Source organism: Leopardus geoffroyi, chromosome C3, assembly GCF_018350155.1.
Source record: "Leopardus geoffroyi isolate Oge1 chromosome C3, O.geoffroyi_Oge1_pat1.0, whole genome shotgun sequence".
NCBI classification, from domain to species: Eukaryota; Metazoa; Chordata; class Mammalia; order Carnivora; family Felidae; genus Leopardus; species Leopardus geoffroyi.
Window position 1 is genome coordinate 85,878,160 of NC_059338.1, and position 22,297 is coordinate 85,900,456.

The following is a 22,297-nucleotide window of genomic DNA, read 5'->3' on the forward strand; positions in this document are numbered from 1 at the left end:
TCATTATATTACCTGTTTGGGGGATTATTACCCATTTGGGGGAACCACGCAATTTATATTAGAAGGATTTTGGTAGCTGAAGAAGAAAAAAATAGACTAAAATGTGGAGAAAATGCTTACTGTTTAAATCCACATTAAAGCAAAAGTCTCATCAGGATTGCAAAACATTCCAAATTGTGAAACTTAAGTTACTTGTAAGATAGACAAAAGTAAAGCTGCTTCCTCAGTCATTTTTTGAGATCTCAGCATCAATTTAAAGAAAATGCTTATATTTAAAAGAAAGCTTATTTCAAAATAGGAATCCCTACACTCAGTACAAATAAGGACATGAAGTAAATTTACATGCCCTACCACAGTGCTCCAGCCGTATGCAAATGAAGGTGATGGGAAATTAAAGTTTACAAAAAAGTTATTTGCTTCCCTATCCGATTCTGTAAGGAATAAAAGAGTCATGAGCCGAAAGCAATGACAAACAATGCAAATGCAAAAACGATCAAATTACATAAAGTTGTTAAGTGGATTAAGCGGACAAAGAGGAAAAGAAAAGGACGGATGTACTTCACTGTACAGAAAAGACAGATTTCTGTCAAATACCGTCTACAAAATTTTGGGATAATGAATGACTTCTTTTCCCAATCTCGTTTTTAAATCAAAATTATGTTGGAATCCAAATCGCGATCGCGTGGCATTAATGCTACTACGAAGACAGAAGGGATCAAGAAGATTCTGGTCCACAACTGAAAAGAAAAAACTAGTCTGAGAAAACGGTGCTACTACTCCAAAGCAGCAAAACCAGAATCAAACTGGTTATTGCAAAGCGTGGCACGGCAGTTTAAAATTTGAAAAACACCATTGCTATTTTAATAAGACAGTTCCGTTTTAATTTCCCAATTCCTCTCCCTAGCAGTGGGACAATACAGTGTAACCATGTCTGGCTGCTGGGGAATTTTCTTAGCACTTTGTGGAAACTGTTGGCTTTCAGAAATGGACAGGCTGATTTGAACCAAAAGTCAGACAAAATACAGAATTGCAACAACAATAAAAAGCAATTTAGAAAGAGGATCAAGCCAAGCAGATAGGCAGACTTTATAAAATCAGTTTTCTGGGGCGGCGTATCAGGTCAGTTCCCTAAATTCAAAAAGCCAAACCAAAGCAAAGCATGCGGACTTACATTGCTTCTTCAGTTCTTTCAGCTGTTGTTTAAACTGTACAAATTTTGCATTATTTTGAAAGTCTGTGTCACAATTCTTATTCTGTAAAGCCAAAAATTTCTTCTCCACTAATAATTTTAGATCTGGTATCTTCTCTGGACGTTCTTCTTTGACCTGAGGAAGACAAACAACACAATTGCCTTAGTTTAAGGTTAACAATGACACCGTTTTGTGAACATTATTTTTATCTCATTACATTCAAATAAAAATACAGTGAGGTAGAAAACACAATCCCAACAGAACCAGAGAGCTTGGGACTTGTTCCAGAACAGATGGCCGGTAAACGGTTGGGGAGCCATTCATCCCATCTCCTCATCACTTTCTTAAACCCTCCCTCCAATGCCCGACTAACCTCCTGTCTCCTGACAACTACTAGGGAAAAATCTCACACCAGAGCAACTCTGTGCCCTCCAACGTCAAGGGAACCTGGGCCTCATGGCTTCCTCCTTTTTGTCAGGTCTGCTCAGTCCCCTCTCCTCCTCTTCTCTGGCTCTCTGTCCCAGCAGGAGAGAGAGGCTCCTACTTCACAAAGAAGTTGAGGCTTTCATCTTGAACTTTGCCATCTGCAGCCACAAGGATTAAGTGTCCCCTGTTCTGTTCAAAGCTAAACTGTCAATCTATCTTCTTTTTGTCCCCCCCCCCCCCAATATTTTACTGTCAAACTTCCAAACATGTGGCCAGGTTGAAAGAATTGTATTTTACCACTCATCTACCTCCTAGATGCCACAACTGACATTTTGCTATGTTCACTTTATCACCATAGCGATCCATCTATCTGTTCTTTCCATCCTTAATCTTGCTTCAAGTTCATTCCTAATTTATCTTCACGTCTGTCAGGCCACACCTTCTTTCCCCCAAAGCCTCTGAATTGGCTCCTTACTCCCCAATTTAACAGACAAACTCCTCTAACCCCTGCCCGCTCCGCTCAGGTACTTTCTCTTTGTAGTCTAGCTCCTTGGAAAAATCATCTGTACCCACTGTTTCTAGTTCCTTGACCTCAACCTTTAGCCACTGCCGTCAAGCTGCTGCCCCCGCCCCCCGCTCCCCACCCCCTTCACTGTGACTGCTCTTCTTTAGGCCTTCATATTTGGCTTCCTGATGCCCCTGCACCAAGCAAAATTCACCAAACTCTCCCTTGCAGCCCAACTCTCCCTTAAGCCCAACATGCCTTAGACTTTTACCATAGCCCCCTTAATATTCGACTGCATTTATTTTTACATGTCTACTTCCCCTAACAAAATGCAGACTCTTTGAAAAATGTGTGATTTATCACTGCGTTTGCCAGCACGTGGCATGTAGTAGATAGTATTCAATATATGTACTCGACAGATTTCAAACAAATTAATCTTACATGCCCCAAATATACTTCCCCACTAAAACCCACAAATGATCGACTTAACTGACATTAGGAGAGCATACAGGACAATTTCTAAGCTGGAAGACAACTCAGAGGTCATCTAACCTTGATGTCTACCTTCCTCAGTTTCATAAGTAAATAAAATTATATAGAAAGAAGTTAAATGACTTGTTTACTATAATCCAGTTGGTTGGAGGCAGTGTTAAGACTGCAAATAGATACAGCAAATTCTTGCTTTTGGTTCCAGTCCATGGGATATATTCATCTCTCTGAATCTGTGAAGTCAAAAGATTACCTGTAATTTATCTGTTTCAATTACCCTTTGTCATGGAAAAAAGAATTGTATAATCTTCTTTTGTTTAACTGCTATGCACTTTAATTAGCTAAAATCAAAAAATGAAAATTAACCATGAAACCAAAATGCCTAAACGTAATTTATGGTACAGAGTGTAGAAACTGTTTTCTCATTGCATGGGTGATATTCAACCAGTGCTGGATCCATCATCAAAGAGAGCTGTGAGAAATATGGAGAGGCTTTAATGACACATCTTATACATAATTAAAAATTTTAAATAAGTCCTGTACGGCTAAAGAACCAATAAAGCTCAGTTTGGAAAAGAGAAGGTAGGGAGGCAGTTTAACAATGCCTCATGTCTCAAGAATAGGAGATGTTAGACATGTGACTAGCTATCCTCTACCTCTATAATGGACAGGACAGGATGAAACAAGTTCAAGACTGTAGCATGAAAAGTTCAGAGTAGATACAGAAAATAAATGACAAGTTCTCAGAAAAGAATTATAGTCTTTCTCTCTGGATTTATAAAATAAAATGGACTCACATCCACTGAGACGTGAATAGTGCTATTTTATAAGCAGGTATAAAAGACCTTCTCAAGGTCTTTTCTGGGCTGAAATTGTTATTTAATCTGGGGCAATCAGAGCAGAGCTGAGCAGATGATCAGTAAAGGCAAAAGTTCTTTTCCAGTAAAGTCTCTAGCCCGCTCAACATATTTAATGTCCTTAGCCCCATTACCACCCAAGCAGAAGAGCTGGCTGGAAGATGGGGGCGGAGAAGATGGAGAAAGGATAGGCATTTTGAGACTGACAACATGGCGACCTGAATAGGACTAGGAAAACCTGAATAAGCCAAATTTCGTGATTCAAAATACTCATTTTCCCCAAGGCCAGAACCTCAATAGAACTGCCGGAAAGCACATAAATTCACTGCAGCAAGTATCTTCTCTGGAAACGTGATGCTGCGGTTGGCACAGCTATGCGTGGTAGAGAGAACTTACTGGGCTCCGGCAATCAAAACGAGAGCCTGGAAAATACCGAACTCCTTATCTGTTTAAATCAATGCAGTGAATGGGGATTAAGGATATTTTTCATGGACTCTTGCTTTGTTTGTATCTTCAAGAGAAATAAGTTGTACAGTTCCAAAATGAGAAGGAAAGAAGCCATTCTTTGGGTAGCTGATCGTAAGTGTAATCTAGTCCGAAAAAGGTAAGGATGGCCCTCTTTCCCCAGGACAAATCCCAAATACTTCAAAGAAATGTGACATGGCAGGAGATTTTACTGGATCCTTAGTCCATTTCTTTCCCAAAGATCAAGTCCCTTGATGCAGGACTTAAAACCTAAGTGAATTAAAAGACACTGGGTGTATTAGTTTGCTAAGGCTGTCACAACAACATACCACAGACTAGGTGGCTTCTAGGTAGAAATTCTTTTCTCACAGATCTGGAGGTGGGAAGTCTTTGGCTTGTAGATGGCCATCTTCTCCCTGTGTCATCTGTCACATGGTCTTCCTTCTAGCTGTCCATGTCCAAATTCCCCTTTTTTTATAAGGGTACCAGTCATACTGGATCAAAGCCCATGCCGATAACTTCATTTTAACTTAACTCCCTCTTTAAAAACGCATCTCCAAAACTGTCATATTCTAAGGTACTGGGGTTTAGGACTTCAGCATATGAATTCAAGGGGAACGCAATTCAGCACACACACTGGGTTAATAAATTTTTGAAGCAGAATTTTTTTAAACACCTCAGAGATTATTAATCTTTATGCCATTATAATTTAAAAACGATAGGAACTACCGAGAGGTAAACTTAACAGATACCATACTTACATAATGGGAATTTGATTCTGCGCTCGGGAGAGAAAAAGTCACGTTTCTATTCACTCACTACCCACTGCCCTCTCCACTATTCAGTGAGTGCCTTCCATGTGCTAAGAACTGTAGCTACACTGGAGAGAAACCAGAAAAGTCGATCAGGAACATGTGGTGAACAGCTCTGAAAGTGAGACCTGGCCTGATGGCAGCAGGAACGACAATTTTAGGAGGTTTTAGGGAGTAAAGTAAGAATACCATAAGAAACTTTTTTTTAATCACTGCTGTAGTTCAAGCATATAAGATGCACTTCAGACAGGGAGGGGGGAGGAAGTTACTCCCGTAGGTTGACTAATGGCAGAGGGGCTGACAACCGGACCGCATCATGATGCCATTTTTAAAGCACAATGGCCAAGTCTTTTTGTGAGAGCGGTGACTCCAAGATCTGTAACAGTTAATATGGGCAACCAAGGAAAGCACATTTTCTTGAGGAAAGAAGGGGCAATCCTGAATGTCTGTCTGAGTGGAGAGATCTGGTACACAGCAGGAGAGACATTTTAAATGAGATGGGAACAGAAAGAAAAGAGACGCAAAAGGAACTCTAAAAGAAGCAAAGAAGAAAACCAGGGGTGAGGAATGCCACAGAAGAAAGAAAAGGGAAAGTTTCCTTGACAGAGATGCTCGTCCTTGGGGGAAAATGACGCAAGAGAGCTCAGGTAAGATAAGGTCTAAACAGAGACTGGACTTCATTACAAGGGATTTTGTACCCTGGAGCGGAACGATTTACCCATCTTAGCCTATCAGCCTGTGAAGCTTCTCTCAGGCAAGGGCTGTTTGCCTGGGGCCTAGCGCACTTCCTGTTGTATAGTAGGTGCTTGAAAGATGTTGAGGAACAAGTGAACTATGGGGCAGCCAGATGATACTGTCTTGAGAGGAGAAAAGAGATTAAGGGAGTTCTGCGTTAACAGATGAACTAAAGTTCGGCAGTAAAGGAAGAGAGAGATGGGAGTCGATCATGGGACAGATGGGAGAGACTCCTTTATTTGCACGGAGGTTACGAGTAGCTTGAAATCAAAGTGACATAACGGAGGAAAAAGAACATGTAACCCGGGATCAGACAGATCTGAAACAACCCTATGTATGGATCTTGGGACAATCCTTCCAGGCCTCAGATTTCTCTTACCTCTGAATTAGGAATCAGGAACACTGACTTCAGTGCTGTGAGGATTAGTTAAATCATGCTTGTGTTTAACTGTGGCACATTGTGGATGTTAAAAAACTTTTGTTCTTTTCCTTTTACCTCTGGCATACAGCCTTGAACATGTTTGTGGGCTAAGGGGGAGGAGCCAGTGGGGAAACATAAATCACAAGTGCTAAGAGAAAGCAGGTAACAGATTTAAGAAAATCATTCCAGTACAAGGGCAAAAACTAGAGAGGAAGCAAGACCAGCTGGGAAAGCAAAACCACAGCCTTTACCAGGTGTCATAAATGCCTACAGGGCTGGTCAAGCAAAGATCTGAGGAAACCCCCAATAAAGGACAACAGGAAGTGGTGAGGACCCTGGTAAGCAGACAGTACAAGCCCCAGGTGAGAGGAAGTTGCTACACAGCTCCAGATGTCTGTGGCCCGGTGACAGAGCAAGTCCGAGTTTTTAAAGAAAAATCAGAAATCTAGATTTTTGTGACACATTTTCTAGTTTTCAAAACAATGCATAGTCCAGACAATACATCAGCCTAAAGCCCACGAGTTTGAAACCTCTATTTAATGCAGAGGAGATATTTTAGCCATAAAAATAAAAGTACTTCTGCGATCCACAATATTTACGGATCCAGTGTAACTCCCAGATTTCTACCTGAGGGATGAAATACGATCCTTTCAAGCAGGACAGAGAATAATGGGAAAAATCATGAAGAAGAGAGGGGGAAGTAAAGGATTCCATTTTGATATGCTCACCCAAAGGATTTATGATTAAAAATGTGGGCTCCAGACTTGAGATTAAACGTGACGCTCTGCTACTAACTGAATGACTTTGGAAAAGTTACCAAGTGCATCTAGCCTTAGTTTCCTCACGTCTAAAGAGAAAAGAATCACAGTATTTGCCTCACAGTGTTTTGAGCAAAATAGATGGAAGGAAGCAATGAAGCAGTGAGCTGTCAACCACAGAGAATACTCAATAACACACACTCAATACTCAATATTCAATAACACTCATTACACATCTATCTTTGGGGTGCCTGGATGTACAGGTCAGCAGCTCAGCAGCCTGACATGGAAACACCACACGGAAGAATCACTGTATAGATTTTAATAGAAACTATGGAAACAAATAGGGTTACCAAGAAGACTGAATAAATAGAAACAAAAAAGGACCAAGGATAAAACTATGAGAATACCACACTTATGGGGCAGCTAAAGGAACCTAAAAAGAAGAAGGACAAGAGCTAAGATGACAAACAAAAGAAAATCCCCCTGAAGTCCAGGAAGGAATTTCAAGATCTGTCAAATGCTACAGAAAAGTCAAGCTACATAAGGATTGAGACTTGCCCACGAGACCTGGTGACTTGGTCACTGGAGACTTTAGCAAAAGCAGAGACATGCACCGAGTACAGACTCTGAAATATGCAGACTTTTGTTCAATTAACTGTTTCAAAAAGATGGAGCCAGAACAGGAAAAAACACACAAATACCCAAAAGTTCCACAGGCTCTCCAACTAACTGCTCAGTTTCTGCTCAAGATCACTCGTGAATGTTTAGCTACATTTAACTGGAACCCAACACTCCTGTGACTGTAATATTTCTCTATGTCAGCAAGGAGAAGGCAATCAATGAGCTGTTAACAACCAAGTTAGGTCTCTGGTGACTCTTTCCCTCATGAAGAGGCTGATTGTTTCAGGAAAAGTGATTACGGTAGGAACAAACGGCAGGATTTCATCCTTACCTGTATCATTTCCAACATGCTTTAACATAAAATTTTAAATATTTATAATATACCTCATTTCTTTCAAACAGTATTATATACATATGCAATTACTCTAAGTATGTCATTTTATTGCCCTAGGGCAAAGTCAAGGTTTCCTCCTCCTCCAATTATCATTATTGCCTTATAGCTATCATTTCACTGGGAGGGGAGATCACAGGAGCTAAGGATATTAATGGGCTGAGTCATTCACACACTTTTGAATCATGTGAGAATCTAGCATAAAATCAGTCATTCTTGTAACTAAACCAAGACTCAGATGGATTTACTCTCCAAAACAGCCACTGTTAGATGTTTGGCTCCCAAAATAACACACACCTGATGGTTTACATTTTGGAAATCACACAGCCCTTAGAAGTTTATCATGTGTACACAGTCATGATAAGCAATTTGTTTTGTGTTCTGCTAGGTGCACTAAGTACTCCAAGCTCTAATTCATAGTCTGCTTGATCTAAAGCTACGAGACCTGCTTTCATGCTGGGAATCCAGAGGGAATTGTCTCACTTGGTCCTCAAACATTCATTCAACAAATATTTACTAAATCCCAATTGGGTACCAGGCATTACGCTCAGCACTGAGACATTTATGGAAGTTGGCCCACACTTATGACACATCACCAACCTAACTGGTCATGCACAAGGTAAATTTATATCGGCCAATACTGTCTCCATCTTTATATTAGCAAAAAAAGCTTGGTAAAGTTTTTATTGAAAGGCATGTCCAGGCCAGGAAACATTATGCTTTCACGGGTATAACCTAATTGCACGTACATATGGAGATACACTGTATTTTTCTACAGAGTTTACTATACTGTCTTTGCCCTGTTTGAAAATATATATTTATCATACACGCTAATGATGACCAGCATGGATTACAGCCTTCATCTCATGCCAGTTTCTGTTGTCAATTGCACAATCTGCAGTGAACTCGGTTGGACCCAATTATTTGTAGTTGAGTGAGTTTCCTAGTGCCATTATTCAGTTTGACTTCTGACAAAACGCTTGAGAGAAAATACTTCCTTGTTGAGCATTATGACACACCGAATGGACTCCATGGTTCGCCAAGGTGTTGTAATACACCATTACTGAGCAGCTGCCTACCAGGCATGGGAACATCTTTCCTCCTTCAAGGCTTTCAGAAGAAGTTTCAAAATGGAACTTAAACATGTGTGAGAGAGCTGTTGGTCTCATTCTAATGGACCAGTCCTGCTAGGATAGTTGTCTAACAGATGGCAGCTGAATGAGGCAACTTGCCATGTGTGTGCATCTGTTACTAAACATTTATGCTGTTGAAAATTACTCCAATAAATTCCTCATGGCATCTTTCCCACCATAAGATTATGACCAACGGGAATCACTTATTTATTTATATGGGACGCAGCATTAGATTCCCATATGGGGGGCAGAGGGGAACCACCCTCCTAATTTTGCCTCTCGAGTATTTTTTACTTTTTGCTTTATTTTTGGGGCAGAATTCATGTGAACATGCATTATTTATTTATTCATTTATCCACCCGTTCAATAAATATTTACTGAACACCTAACCACACGCAGGCACTGAGCTGGGCACTGGAGATGTGACAGTGAGCAGACTAACCTGTATCCTGCCGTTCTCATGCGGTTTGGGATTTAATGGAGGAAACAAGCATTATTCAAATAGTCAAATACACTGTCACCAACTGTGATAAGTGCTGTGAAGGAAACGTATCAGATGCTGGGAGAGCATGTACAACATGAATTTTGAGGACATCGTTTTCACGGGCAATGTTTTTAAGCACCGCGCCATTTAAACCGGTCACGTGGAGGGGAGGGGAGAGGAGGGGGAGACTCGTCTCAGACACTGCCCTGCACAGCACCTTTCACCGGAGGGGTTCAAAGCTTTCCATACACAAGTGTCATGATCCCAGTTTCACAGATGTGAGGAACGGACAGCTACCAGCCGTTAAGCATCTTGCCCAAGGTCATGTGAGTCAGTGACCAATGGTTTGCATTCATTCAAATCTCCTTTCAATTTAATTTTGCTTTGCTTGTGCCTCCAAGTAACAATTAAGAATGAACTTTTACACCCCATCTTAATTTTATGAAGACATAGTTGATTTCAAGCGTCTATCCCCAACCTTCAGTGGCCATTTGTCAGTTCTTGTATGAAAGACACTTATTCTGAATTTGAAATTGCCTTTCTTGTCTGCCACGCCTCTGTCATCCACAGAATTAGTCAATGCCTTATTTACCTTTATGGTATTTTACTCAGGATTTTGTAGTGAAAAAAGTACAGCAATGGCTTGACGCTAATGGGATTTTTCTGGTCGTACCGAGTACCCCATGATCCAGAAAGACGATCTTTCAGAATGCTAAAGCATTTACTGGAAATTCAGTTCCCATGCTACCTGGGAGACAACACCTCATAAGGTCAGAGTAATGTCCCACAGGATACTTGTAACCAGTGAATAACATGTGACATTCGTTCTCTAATAGCCAGAGTATGTGGGCTAGGAAGCAGGGAACAAGTACACATCTTCTCCCCGTCACCATACCTAATGACCAACTTGCAGCCCCCCCCACCTCCCATGGCTGCAACTCTGGTTCTGCTGGTTTAACAGTCTCGGTACCCAAGAGAAGAATGATTTCACCAAGGGACTCAACAAAGCCTCCACTGACTTGGAAGCCTAAACTGCAACCTAGCAATTCTGAGCTCCTTGTGACACTGAAAAGACAGACAGATGAGGTTACAGAACTGGTTGGAGCAATGAATCTTGATTTTCAAGGGTAAAGAGAATAGCTGCTCCAGAGTGAGAAAAGAGAGGTGTGTGTCGGGGACCTGAAATAACTTCTGGTTTTGCCATTTCTAATGGTAAAAGATAACGGAAGTCATAACTAACTCCATATAGGCAGGAACACAGATACCCCAGGAGTGAAAGTTGACGTGTTCTAGTCAGATAAAAACCTACAGTCAGCTGTGAGCTGGCTGCGAACAAAGGGAACATGGAATGGGTAGTGGAGAAAAGGAGTTAATACCAAGAAGTTATGGGTTCAGGACTAATGGTAAAAGCTAAGACAGAAGTGTCCCTTCATATTTCTTCCTTAGTTTGACAAATACATATTTATATTTTAAACTAATTTCTCCCTTTCCCCTTTTCCTAATATTTTAGAAAATGTAAGTTGGTGGTGAGGTGCCTGGGTGGCTCAGTCAAACATCTGCCTCTTGAGATCGAGCCCCATGTTGAGGGTAGAGCCTGCTTGGGGTTCTCTCTCCCCTCCCTCTCTCTGCTCTTCCCCCACTTATGTGTTCATGCATGCTTTTCTCTCTCTCTCTCTCTCTCTCTCTCTCTCTCTCTTCAAATAAATAGATAGATAAACATTAAAAAAGAAAAGTTGGTGGCTCACTAGTTACAGAGTACCACAGTACAACAATAACACAAAAAAAAATAAGTGTGGCCCAAATATCCCGGACTTGGAAACAGTAACTAATAAGATGTTTGACAGGTCCACCTTTGGGGGAAAGAGAGAGCATATGAGGAGAGATAGCTGCAGCATATTTTGTTATTGTTCCTGCTGTTTGCAAATTTAAGTCTGGGAGAAAAGTATATACAGAGGTTGAGCAGCTAAGCTCACTGGTCTAGAACCTTTCGAATACTCTTCCTATGTTTGGGGAATGTCCCACCTTATGAGAGATACCTCATTAGGGCCGGAACCCCAAATTTGCTTTCCTGGCCTCCCCTGCAGTAAGAACCCAGATGTCATGATGGCCCTTGGCCCGTGGAACCTCAATTCTTGAGAATGACATGAGGGAGTTGAATAGAAGGTGCCAGCTTAGCCCCTGGAACCAGATTTACCTAGAGACAGAACCTTCCAACCTCAGCTCTGCCTCCCACTAGCCATGTGATCTTGGGCAAGTTACTTAACCAGTCAAAAACCCGATTTCTTCATGTACACTCTAATCAAGTCAGAGGCTGTCATGAATATTGAATGAATTAATATGTTTAAGGAATTTGGAGCTCTGAAATCCAAAGACAGTAGCCACTGGCTGCAGGTGGTTATTTAAATCTGAATTAAAATTACACAAAATTTAAAACTTAGTTCCTCAGTCACACTGTCATGTTTCAAATGCCAGTGGCTGGCGGCTACTTTCCTGGACAGCACAGATCCGGAACATTTCTACTTTCTATAGGAAGTTCTACCAGCAAACGATGACGTACAGAATACGTCCCGGACAACAATCAGGGGTGGGGTAGGTGCCCTCATCTATGACGGGCAGTCAGGGAAGGCTTCACTGAGAAAATGACATGAACAGAGACCTGAGGCAGAGTAAAAGGAGGTGAGGTGACAAGTAACACGGAGGGAGGGTGGGACAGGTCAAAGAGGCCAGTGTGTGTGGCCTTTCACCTCTCCTCTGAGAGATGGGAAGGCTCGGGCAGGAGTGAGGAGATCTGATTGCTTGTTTAAAGGATCACGCTGGCTGTTGTGATAAGAAACAATTTGGGGGAGGAAGGGCAGAAACAGGCCGCTGTAGTCATCTACGCAAGGGTGACGATGGCCGGATGAGGGTGACGGCAGCAGAAGGAGCCAAGAGGTGGTCACATTCTAAATACGTTCTGAAGATAGAAACAACAGAGTTTACTGATGGGCTGAGTACGGGCTGAGAAACAAGGAAGTTGGGACAACTTTGGTTTTACCCTGACTGAATGAAAGAGTATAGCTGTCATCTTCTGAGGTGGAGAAGTCTGGAAGGACAGCTGATGTGGGAGGAAACACATGAAGAGTTCAGTTTTGGAAGGTTGAATGTGAAACGCCAGCGGGAAGGAAATGAAGTGGAAACGAGAAGACAGCTGCATATGTGAGACACGGTTTTGGAGAGAAGGCGGAGTATAGGTACAAACGCTACAAACAATGATCAAGTACATGGCGTTACAAGAGCACAGGAGAGAAATCCACTTGACAGACAGAAATCGGGCCCTCCAGGGAGGGCTTCCAAAGCGAGAGAAGAGCACTCCCAGTAGAAGGAATGATGTGTACTGAGGCCAGAGGCATGAGAACATTCTAAGAGCTAGCATAAAAGAATGGTAAAAAATGAGACTAAGCAGGGGAATATGTCAGGGAAAGACGTCTGTATTCAATCCTGATAGTAGTTAAGGAATAACTGAAGACGGTAAAGCTGTGAAAAGGGCAGGCAAAATAATGAAAATGTCCAGTTTAGAAAAGACTGCTTGGGCTACTAGACAGAAAACACTGGAAGACGGCACAGTTTTGTGCAGCAAACGCTCCAGGGGAAACTGAAGACCGAAGACGGGGAGGAGGCCGGTGAGCTATCTGAGAGTCGGTCAAGTCTGGAGGCGGGCGGCATGCTGGAAGGAGCTCGGAGGAGGAAGGACGAAGAGACGCTTTGTGGTGTGCGAAGCTGGGCGGACGCCATCGCCATTCACCAAGCTACAGCAGCTCAGAAGAAGATCGGGGGCCAAGTTCTCCCCGACGCAGGCTGAATTTAAGGAGCCCGTGTAAAGCGGGGATGGCAGAGAGAAGAGCGAATCTGTCTGTGTGATTCTCAGACGAGTGCCCGGCGCGGAAATGAGGATTTGGGCCTCAGCAGCAGGCAGACGACGATTCAAGTTACAAGCACGGATGTTCTCTCTCTCGGGAAGAGAGTGTAGTGTGAGAAAAAGGGCCCAAGAACAGGCAGAATACAAAGATTTAGTGGGCGGGGAGACATTCAGGAGGGTTCACTAAGGAGACCATGGAGAAGTGGCCAAGGAGCTAGACGGAAAGAAAAACAGCCATGCATGGTCATAAATGGAACACAGCAATTCAGCAGGGAGAGGGTATCAATAGCAGAGAAGTCACGTGAGGCAATACCCACCGGATTTTGCACAAGGTGTGGAAAACCTCGGGCATGTCACTAACTGTCCGCCCCAGCTTCCGTCTCTCCCCAAAAACATTACACCGTCCACTGCACAGGCTGTCGTGAGGATACGCGGTAACGTGTAAGAGGTACCAGCAGCATCAGACACACGCAGCGCTAAAAAACTGCTCTATTTTGATCGCCACGTAGGTCAGACAGGTCATGGCAACAAAGAGAACGGAGGGAGGAAGCACGGAACGATGGCCATGAAGTGAGATGTGCGGTTGGACAAAGAGCAGGTGGCAGAAAAGAGCGACAGTCCTTTTCCTTTTCTTCCGCCCTTCTGCGGATGTTTCCTTTCTCCCTCCTTCTAGATGCAGCTTAGAATGCAGCCATTCCCATGAGCCTGTCAAAGGGGCCCTGTTAAGCTTCTCTCAGAGTTTACACAAAGAACCGTGTTTTCACAGCCTTTTAAGACAATCATGAGTCTGTGAGATGGGATGCTATGTTCTTTAGAAGGGCAGCTTAAATTCATGAGCAGTCCCACAGAAATTAAACCCACCGATTAGTGATTTCAAAAATTCTCCTAACAGTTTCTGAAATGATAAGCCAGGTAATGTTTATCAAATGAACATTCTAACTACATGATTAAGGAGACCTTTGAACAACCAAATGGACTTTCAGGTTAGTTTCAACACTGACCAAATGAGAGTCACAGAGAAGTTTCCCAGATTGCACATGCTTTCTTATCAAGGACTGGGGCACTGCCTTTCGGAGGGCAGAGAAGACAGACTGAGAACACGGTCTCTGCCACTTGCATTTCTAATGTAAGAAACACTGAGTTTTACATAAAAGAGTTCCACTGATTTTTTTTCCATATTATAACCATGCCCATCCTATTTCTTCCACGGCCTCTTTGCTGCGGAATTGACTTTGTATTTCTTTCAATGCAACTCTCAGTACATGAAGCCCATAGTATATGCCCTTCCCTACCTGCTTATTCTGTTACACCCATCAAATTCAAGGTTCCTAGAAAAGCCCCAATTACTGAGGATCTCGATTTTCTTATACACATTTACATAAACTTCCCTTTTCCATACAAGTCCGCAGTCACTGGTGATACTGAGGCTCTCTGGTGGTAAAGAGGCGCCCTGCTTTCGAATCTCAACAATGAAGGACGTATTCCTTGCTCTAGTCTTTGTGTGAGTGTGTGGAGGGGAGACAGCAGGAGAAGGGATGTACATACTTGGGGTTCTCTCTCCTGAAGAAAGCAGACTTGAGAGGGGATTGGGGAAGGCTACGTTTCACAGAAGTGCTTTCTTTCTGAGCATTCGGAAGCAGGAAGACCAGCCTTTAACACCTGGAACCACTGGGGAGCAAGAGCGTCTCCACCATGTTCCATTGCTTCCCTGGGTCTTCCAGTCACTGGAGGATCTCAATAACTGAAAGAAGGAATTCAGGGGCGCCTGGGTGGCGCAGTCGGTTAAGCGTCCGACTTCAGCCAGGTCACGATCTCGCGGTCCGTGAGTTCGAGCCCCGCGTCAGGCTCTGGGCTGATGGCTCAGAGCCTGGAGCCTGTTTCCGATTCTGTGTCTCCCTCTCTCTCTGCCCCTCCCCCGTTCACGCTCTGTCTCTCTCTGTCCCAAAAATAAATAAATGTTGAAAAAAAAATTTTTTAAAAAAGAAGGAATTCAGCATTTCCGTTATCATATAAAGGGAAACGCAAGTGGTTTTCTTCCTTCTGTTCTTGCTAAGTGTCCATCAGAAAACCTATTTAGTATGACTGTAGGAGCCAGAAAGAAGGCAAAATACCGATTTCGGAAATACTACCTTTTCCTCTCTCGGTCCGTAACTTCTAATGTTCTTAAGTGCCACAAAGATTCTAGTAAATAGACCTCTGATTTCAAATCCCCTGTCTTTATATCACATACACATCTACAGCATGGAATGAGGGCAATCCATAGATAAGACGCTGGATCTTTCCCTCAGTTACCACATCTCACCCAACACGATAAAGACTCTGGAATTACTAATGCTCCAGTAGTTCATTAATGCTCCTTTATCCTTACCTGTTCCATTCACTCCAGCCTAACAGCCTATCAAATTCTCAGATGCTGCCTTCTCTATAATTAATATGGCTTCCTGATATTTGAAATTACTTCCCACTACTAAAGCTATCAAATTGCCTTTTCCCTTCCAATTCATCTCTTGTGAGAAAGGTTTCCTGACTAAATGAAAATGAATTCTATCCATCACAAACCTAATCAAAGAGCTACTATACCCAGGAAAATTAAAACAATGACCAAGACAAAACCGGTCAGATGCTTCCTAGTCTGTATACAGTACTTTTTAGAATAATTTACATAATCTGATTCTCGGCGCCCAGGGAGATTAAGTAACTTCCTTGAACCAAACACCTAACAGGGGACAGAGCTGAGGCCACAGGGTAGCCACCAAGTCTGAAAACACAGATAATACTATTTCATAATGCAGTGTAATATTATATAATTAAACCATGTATTGTGTGTTCACCTACATTTCCAGATTTGGCGGCCACCCTGTAAATCCAGATCTTCCAGCCCCAACCTATTTTCCTTGATTCTCCCACACGTTTTGCCCTGGAAGTACTAAAAAAGGGGGCAGTCAATGGAAAATACCACCTTCCACGGGGATGATATGTAAACAGTTATAAACCAGCTTTCCTATTCTGTTTCCCAATTTCACAGCCTTGTGCCTGGAGAGTAAAAGAGGCAACTAGTATTTTCTGAATGCCTACTACGGGAAGCCTCACTTCCTATGAGGCATGAAGTATTTTACCTACATGATCTCATCTAGTCCTGGTAGCAGCCCTACGAGGCGTCACCCTCTTTTTACAGATAAGGAAACTGAGGATTTCAACAAGTCACCAGCCCAACGTCATATAGTCAGGCACTGGAGGAGCAAGGATGAGTCTGGGTCTTCTGATTTCAACTGCAGTGTTCCTTCCACTAACCCAGTGAACATTCCTTACATGTTCCATAACATGCCACACACTGACCATGGAGAGACTGCTCCCTCAGTGCTTCTAAAAAGCAATCATGAACAAATCTACAGGCTAACCTGGCAAGAAGAAAACGGTTACTCAACCTGAGTTAACTAAACACAACTTAAAACACCAGGAGGCACAGAGGAAGCAAGAGAGCAATGTTGGCAAGGTTTACTTTTGTTATGGAAAGGACAGAATGTTTTAATAATACAAATATAAAGCATCTATAAAAACTAGGAAAAATATAAAAACTATAAAATCTAGAACAAAAAATTTACTCCATTTTTATCTCAAATCCCTAAAATTCTTTCATATTCACACCACTGCCACTTTTAAAATATAACAGACACAAAGTTTCAGAAAGATCAATACTGGTTGTTCTAAAGTCTTTTCTAATAGAATGTTAGAACATGAAGTCTTTTCTAACATAATTATTTTCTACTGTAACAGTTCCATATAACAATATTCTTTACTCAAGTAGTTCTTTACTACTAACAAAATCCCTCCCTTATCCATGTCAGATCAGTGTGAAGCATCACTTTTTGTTTAAGCTAAATGTTCCAAAACTTTACCTTTGGGAAATTGGTAATAAGACAGGTGTAAGATCAGAAGCTTACTTTATAAATGGCACTAGACAAAGGCATTCTTACTGCCTAATGAAATCTACAACTCAGAGTAAACTCAATGAACTCTGTCTTGAAGCATGACAATAACCTTGAATTACAGGTCAAAACACAGAGGTTCAGGGACACCTGGTTGGCTCAGTTGGAGAAGCATGCGGCTCTTGATCTCGGTGGTCATGAGTTCAAACCCCATGTGGGGTGTAGAGATTATGTAAACATACAGAACTTAAAAACAAAAAATATCAAGGTTCAGAATAACCTCTTGAGAATAACCATGTGACCTCAGCATGTCCCTTAACCTCCCTGAGGCTCAGGGTCCATCACATCTACTTTTCCTAACCTGGAGGGTCGCTGTGATCATTAAAGAGGTCTAGGGGCCCAGAGGGCTTCTCACCCTTCACCCTGGGCAAAGGAAACTGGTTTCAGACTTTTAGTCCAGGGGCCAGGGGACTGATCAGGGGACACTTCCAAATCTGGTTTAATCAAACTATCAATAGCCCTAGGCAAATATCAAATAATATGGGAAGCCACAAGAGAAGTAAATTCATCATCGTCCAGACTTAGGCTAAATCTTCCAGGACGTTAATTTTTTTTTTTTTTTTTTACATTTATTCATTTTTGATAGAGAGAGAAAGAGCACAAGTGGGGTAGGGGCAGAGAGAGAGGGAGACACAGAATCCGAAGAAGGCTCCAGGCTCCGAACTGTCAACACAAAGCCCGACGCGGGGCTTGAACTCACAAATCGCGAGATCAGGACCTGAGCCGAAGTCGAACGCGCCCCCAGGACATTTTAATCATAAAATGATACCCATACTACAATTGGGCTTTGTTACAGTTTTATAGACTTTGGATCACAATGAACTACTGATGATTAAATCCTTCTTAAAAATTTGTCTAGACTGGAACAGTAACTTGTATAGGAGATGGTGTTCCATGATTCAATTCAGAAATCCCAACACTGGGAATGATCTTCCTCTTCCCAGCTCTAGGAGCTAACAACAGAGACTCCCTTCCCATTCTTTTTGGCAGAATCAGGAAATCTCTGTCACTCTAGTCCTGTGGCCATTCAGACATGAAATGTCAGACGGGGACTGTCAGGATGTAGTTAACTATAGAATAATCACCTTTCATCTTTTGGGGGGAGGGGTCCACAACACATTACTGTTTATAATTTCATTTTATCTACCACTAGCCAGTGAGGTATGCAGGACAAATACTATTATCACTCTGATTTAGAAATGAAGAAGCTAAAGTATAGAATTAGCACAACTTTTCCAAGGTTACAGCACGGCAGAGTATTAGAAGCCAGATCTTTATTTCCCAACCCAACACACTTATCAATCAAACACCAACTGCTCAGGGAAGGAGGGAGAAGGAAGTAAAGGTGACTGTGACTTATTTAGACTAATTACTTAGACTAATTTTTCCTGGCTTTGTGAATTTTCATTAATTTCCTTCTCCATTGTTGCCTGATGAGTTAGTCACTGAAACTATCAGATCAGACATTATAAATTGTTTAAAATTATTTCCTCCTTGTTATATATAGATACTCAACTTCAAGTGTTTCATAATAAAGTGACTCAGGGACTAAGCAAGCCCCATCTACATGAGTCACTTGTTGAACTGTTACAAGAGATTTATGCAAAACTCTTGGGAGGTGGGCGGGGCGGGGAGACAGAAATAAACATTTACCCAAAAAGATGACTAAATTAAGGACAAAAAGTGACATGTAAAACTTCCACAGTTTAAACTGTGGGATGGGAAAATAATTGTGAGGAAATAAGTCACCCATCACCACTAATACCCAGTTCAGGTAGTTCAGAAGAGTTCGCCGATTTAAATCACCATGTAGTGGACATTTTTGTGGAAAGAGAAAGAAATTAAAAGTTAACAGGACAATGCTAAGACCATGCCTTTATACAGCACTTTGCCCTCGCCAGGGCTTTCACGTATGTTATATCTCAGTGTGTAATCAAAGAATTACTCTAAGATAGGAATGAACAGATACTATGGAGTTCATTTTGCAAACTTGTTGAAGGTCACGCAGCTCTTCAGTGGACAGGCGTCAAAGGAAACTCAGTCATTAAATTCAATTAAATTAACACCGAACAGTTTACCACGGTTAATGGGATCATACACATTTTTACGCCACAAAGACAAAACACTTGAATTTCATATTCTGGTAGAGCAATTTCACCACTATTACAGAAAATGTGGTAGGACATATCCTAATTTCATCTGTATTATTTATAGGTGCTTTAAGTAATGTCTTAAGAACTTCTTCTAAGAAAACACTAAGCATGCAATGTTTCTGCTGGGGCTTTTTAAAACACGGTGTAACCACACTGCACAGCAAATTTAATTTCTGATTTTGCAAGAGGGACGCTCTAAGCACGCCTAGGGTTTAGTCCATTTAAAGTTCCTATTTTGTATTTCATGTGACATTTTTGGCTTCTGTTACAATGTTGGGGGCTAAAATAAACCTCAGGATGACAGAGTGTAGTGTGATGGGTGGAGAGGGTTTGCTCCTTGGTACCAGTAACATTCCAAGGACCACGAATAGCTGTGGCATTGAGAAGGCAGGCACTGAAGCGTGTGAGACCCTGGGTGTCAGCAGAGGGAAAGGTAAAAAGCAAGCCCAAGTCAAGGACGTGGAGATTAATCATGTGATGCAATCACATTAAACTATTTCTGGTCACTGTGTCCAATTTTAAGTAACAGTGATTCGGTCTTCCTGCATTTCACTTTCTACTGGAAGATAACGAAATGATTATTTTAAGATGAAATGCAGGATAGAAGAAATAATTAGAAACTGTTCATAACAACTGATTGCATTACTCTAGCCCATGAGAAATGAACACAAGGATTTTCACTATTTTAAAGAATGCTGTATTACGGGACATAAATTTTCCTTCAAAAAAAAAGGGGGGGGGGGAGAGGGTGACACCTGGGTGACTCAGTCAGTTAAGCCATCATAAACTCTTGATCTCAGCTCAGGTCATAACCTCACAGTTCATGGGACCCAGCCCCACGTCAGGCTCTGCACTGACCATGCAGAGCCTGCTTGGGATTCTCTCTCTCCCTCTCTCTCTGCCCCTCCCCCGCTTGCATGTATACTCTCTCTCAAAAGAAATAAACTAAAAAAGAAAAAAAAAAGGCAGAAAGAAATGAAATTCAAAAAGCTCCAGTGGTTGAAATATCAGGTTGGCCATGTCACAAAAGAAGGAAAGATAAAGTGATACTACTGCGAGAAGCTGGAGGCTTTCAGAGAGGAACAGAGTTAAAAAGACCGTTTCTCTCAATGACAGTTCACTGGGCACTGGCTCCACTTCTAAAAGAAAGCTTTTCCTTACCCATACAACTGCAAACTCACATAGAGCTTGAGAAAATGAAACCCATTTATATTCTCCCCACTTACACTCTTTCTGTTCTCTCACTTGTCAACAATTCATGGGGATCACACATTTGAAATAAAGCTGACGACTTGCAGAGAATGCATCAGAGCAATAAATCCAATGCATTTTTCTCTCCCGGTATTTTTTCAAATGGGTGCTACTAATAAAGTAAACACAAATGACTTCAAGATAGAAATGTAGCTCGAGGACTTCCTCTGGGCACACGGGTATATAGTTATGCTATTTATTGAACTATCTGGCTTACATCTTTAAGTAATTTTTGGCTATCTAAGAAGACACCTCAAGTTGGTCCTGAATTACCAAAGTGTTTACTCAGTTGTCTGGTTCTTACCTCTAGTGTGACCCCCGCTTCAACCACCACTAACTAGGGTATAATCTCTTGTAGCTTGTTGCTACAGACATTAAATAGACTTTGTGATCAGAGAACTTCGAACTCAACCACCAATGCTAGGCTGCTTGCTGGCCTCCTCAAGGGCCCCACCCCCTAATTCTGCCCACCCCTTCCTGGTCACACCACCATGGGGACTAAGGTCCCTCCAACCCCAGGCTCTGTTCCCACCACCACCAGATGCCTTCTAAGGAGAGAGGCCCTACCTTCAACCTCCGAAGGAACATCATCTCTGGCCTTTCCCCACTGGTTTTCTACTGCCCCATCTCCTCTCTGAATTTTAACTCAAAATTCCCTTTCAGATGCTATTTAAATCTGATCACAGGAAATGACTTCTCCTTTACAAGACGCTCTGGGCAAGGTTATAAATTAGTATGACAGAACTATTCCAGGTGCTTTCATGCTATCATTTTCCATCGTTACCAGAACTCTAGGACTAATTAATACTAGCACCCCTACTTTAAGAAGGAACTGAGGCTTGGGGCTCAAATGTAGAAAAGCCAGGAGAAAGAAAAAAGAAAAAAAAAAAAAAAGCAAAGGCTCTTTTCCCTTACTCTGAATTTCTGAAGTAGGTTGTGATGGTCTCTGCCACACGATTTCACTGTTAACATTATTTTTAGCAATTCTGTATATACAGGTCAAGAGGCTTTCGGATCTTCATTAGTCCAAGCATACTGGCAGGAACTGAACCACTGAATTATGAGACTGATAAACAACCGCTTTCAGCTCCATGCTAAGAAAATGCTTTCATTTTGCAGTGAACCTTAACATTTGGTGACCCAGTCCCCATTCGACCTATTTCCCCACCTCTCTTCCACTGCTCCTGTCCGTTCACTGCCCATTAGCACAGGCCCCTGCCCGTGCCCTTTCCCGGCCCACCAGCACCACTGCCAGAGACTCGGGAAGGCCTAAATCTCAAGCTCTTTAATACTTACCAATTGTGCTGAAAAGTCTGGTATGTGTGGAAGGAGCTAAACTATCTAAAATAAGGGTTTGACGCTACAGATGGGCTGTGCTCGATGTCAGAAACAAAACGGGAGGTGGCTATATCACAGAACATTCATGTCACTTAAATGACACAAGTAATTAGCTGCCAGGACTGCGTGGGGGCCACTGCGGCCCAGATGCTCAGCGTCTAACTGGGGTGGGGTGGTGAACCAGGTCTTTCAAAGTCCTGCTTGCTTTCCCTGCACACATCGCTGCTATGTTCCTTCTGCCTCCCCTGTACCCTCCTGTCTTCCTCTCCTCGAAAACATTTCCTTCCCTCCGCTCTCCTGAATCGATGCTCCACACAGGGGTCTTGTTTGCTTCACAGACCGATAGCCAAGCAATTGCTGCATATATAAAAAATACTTTTCCTT

At 42.2% G+C, this 22,297-nt stretch overlaps 1 protein-coding gene across 2 annotated transcripts in view; it reads right to left on the reverse strand.

The window, feature by feature from the left end:
- Positions 1 to 22,297, reverse strand: part of NSMCE2 (NSE2 (MMS21) homolog, SMC5-SMC6 complex SUMO ligase) — a 216,977-nt gene that overhangs the window by 149,854 nt on the left and 44,826 nt on the right. For both annotated transcript variants that reach the window (XM_045453702.1, XM_045453701.1), the window contains exon 4: positions 1,172 to 1,325. In XM_045453702.1, the coding sequence (XP_045309658.1) occupies positions 1,172 to 1,325 (154 nt within the window). The remainder of the gene's footprint in view (positions 1 to 1,171; positions 1,326 to 22,297) is intronic.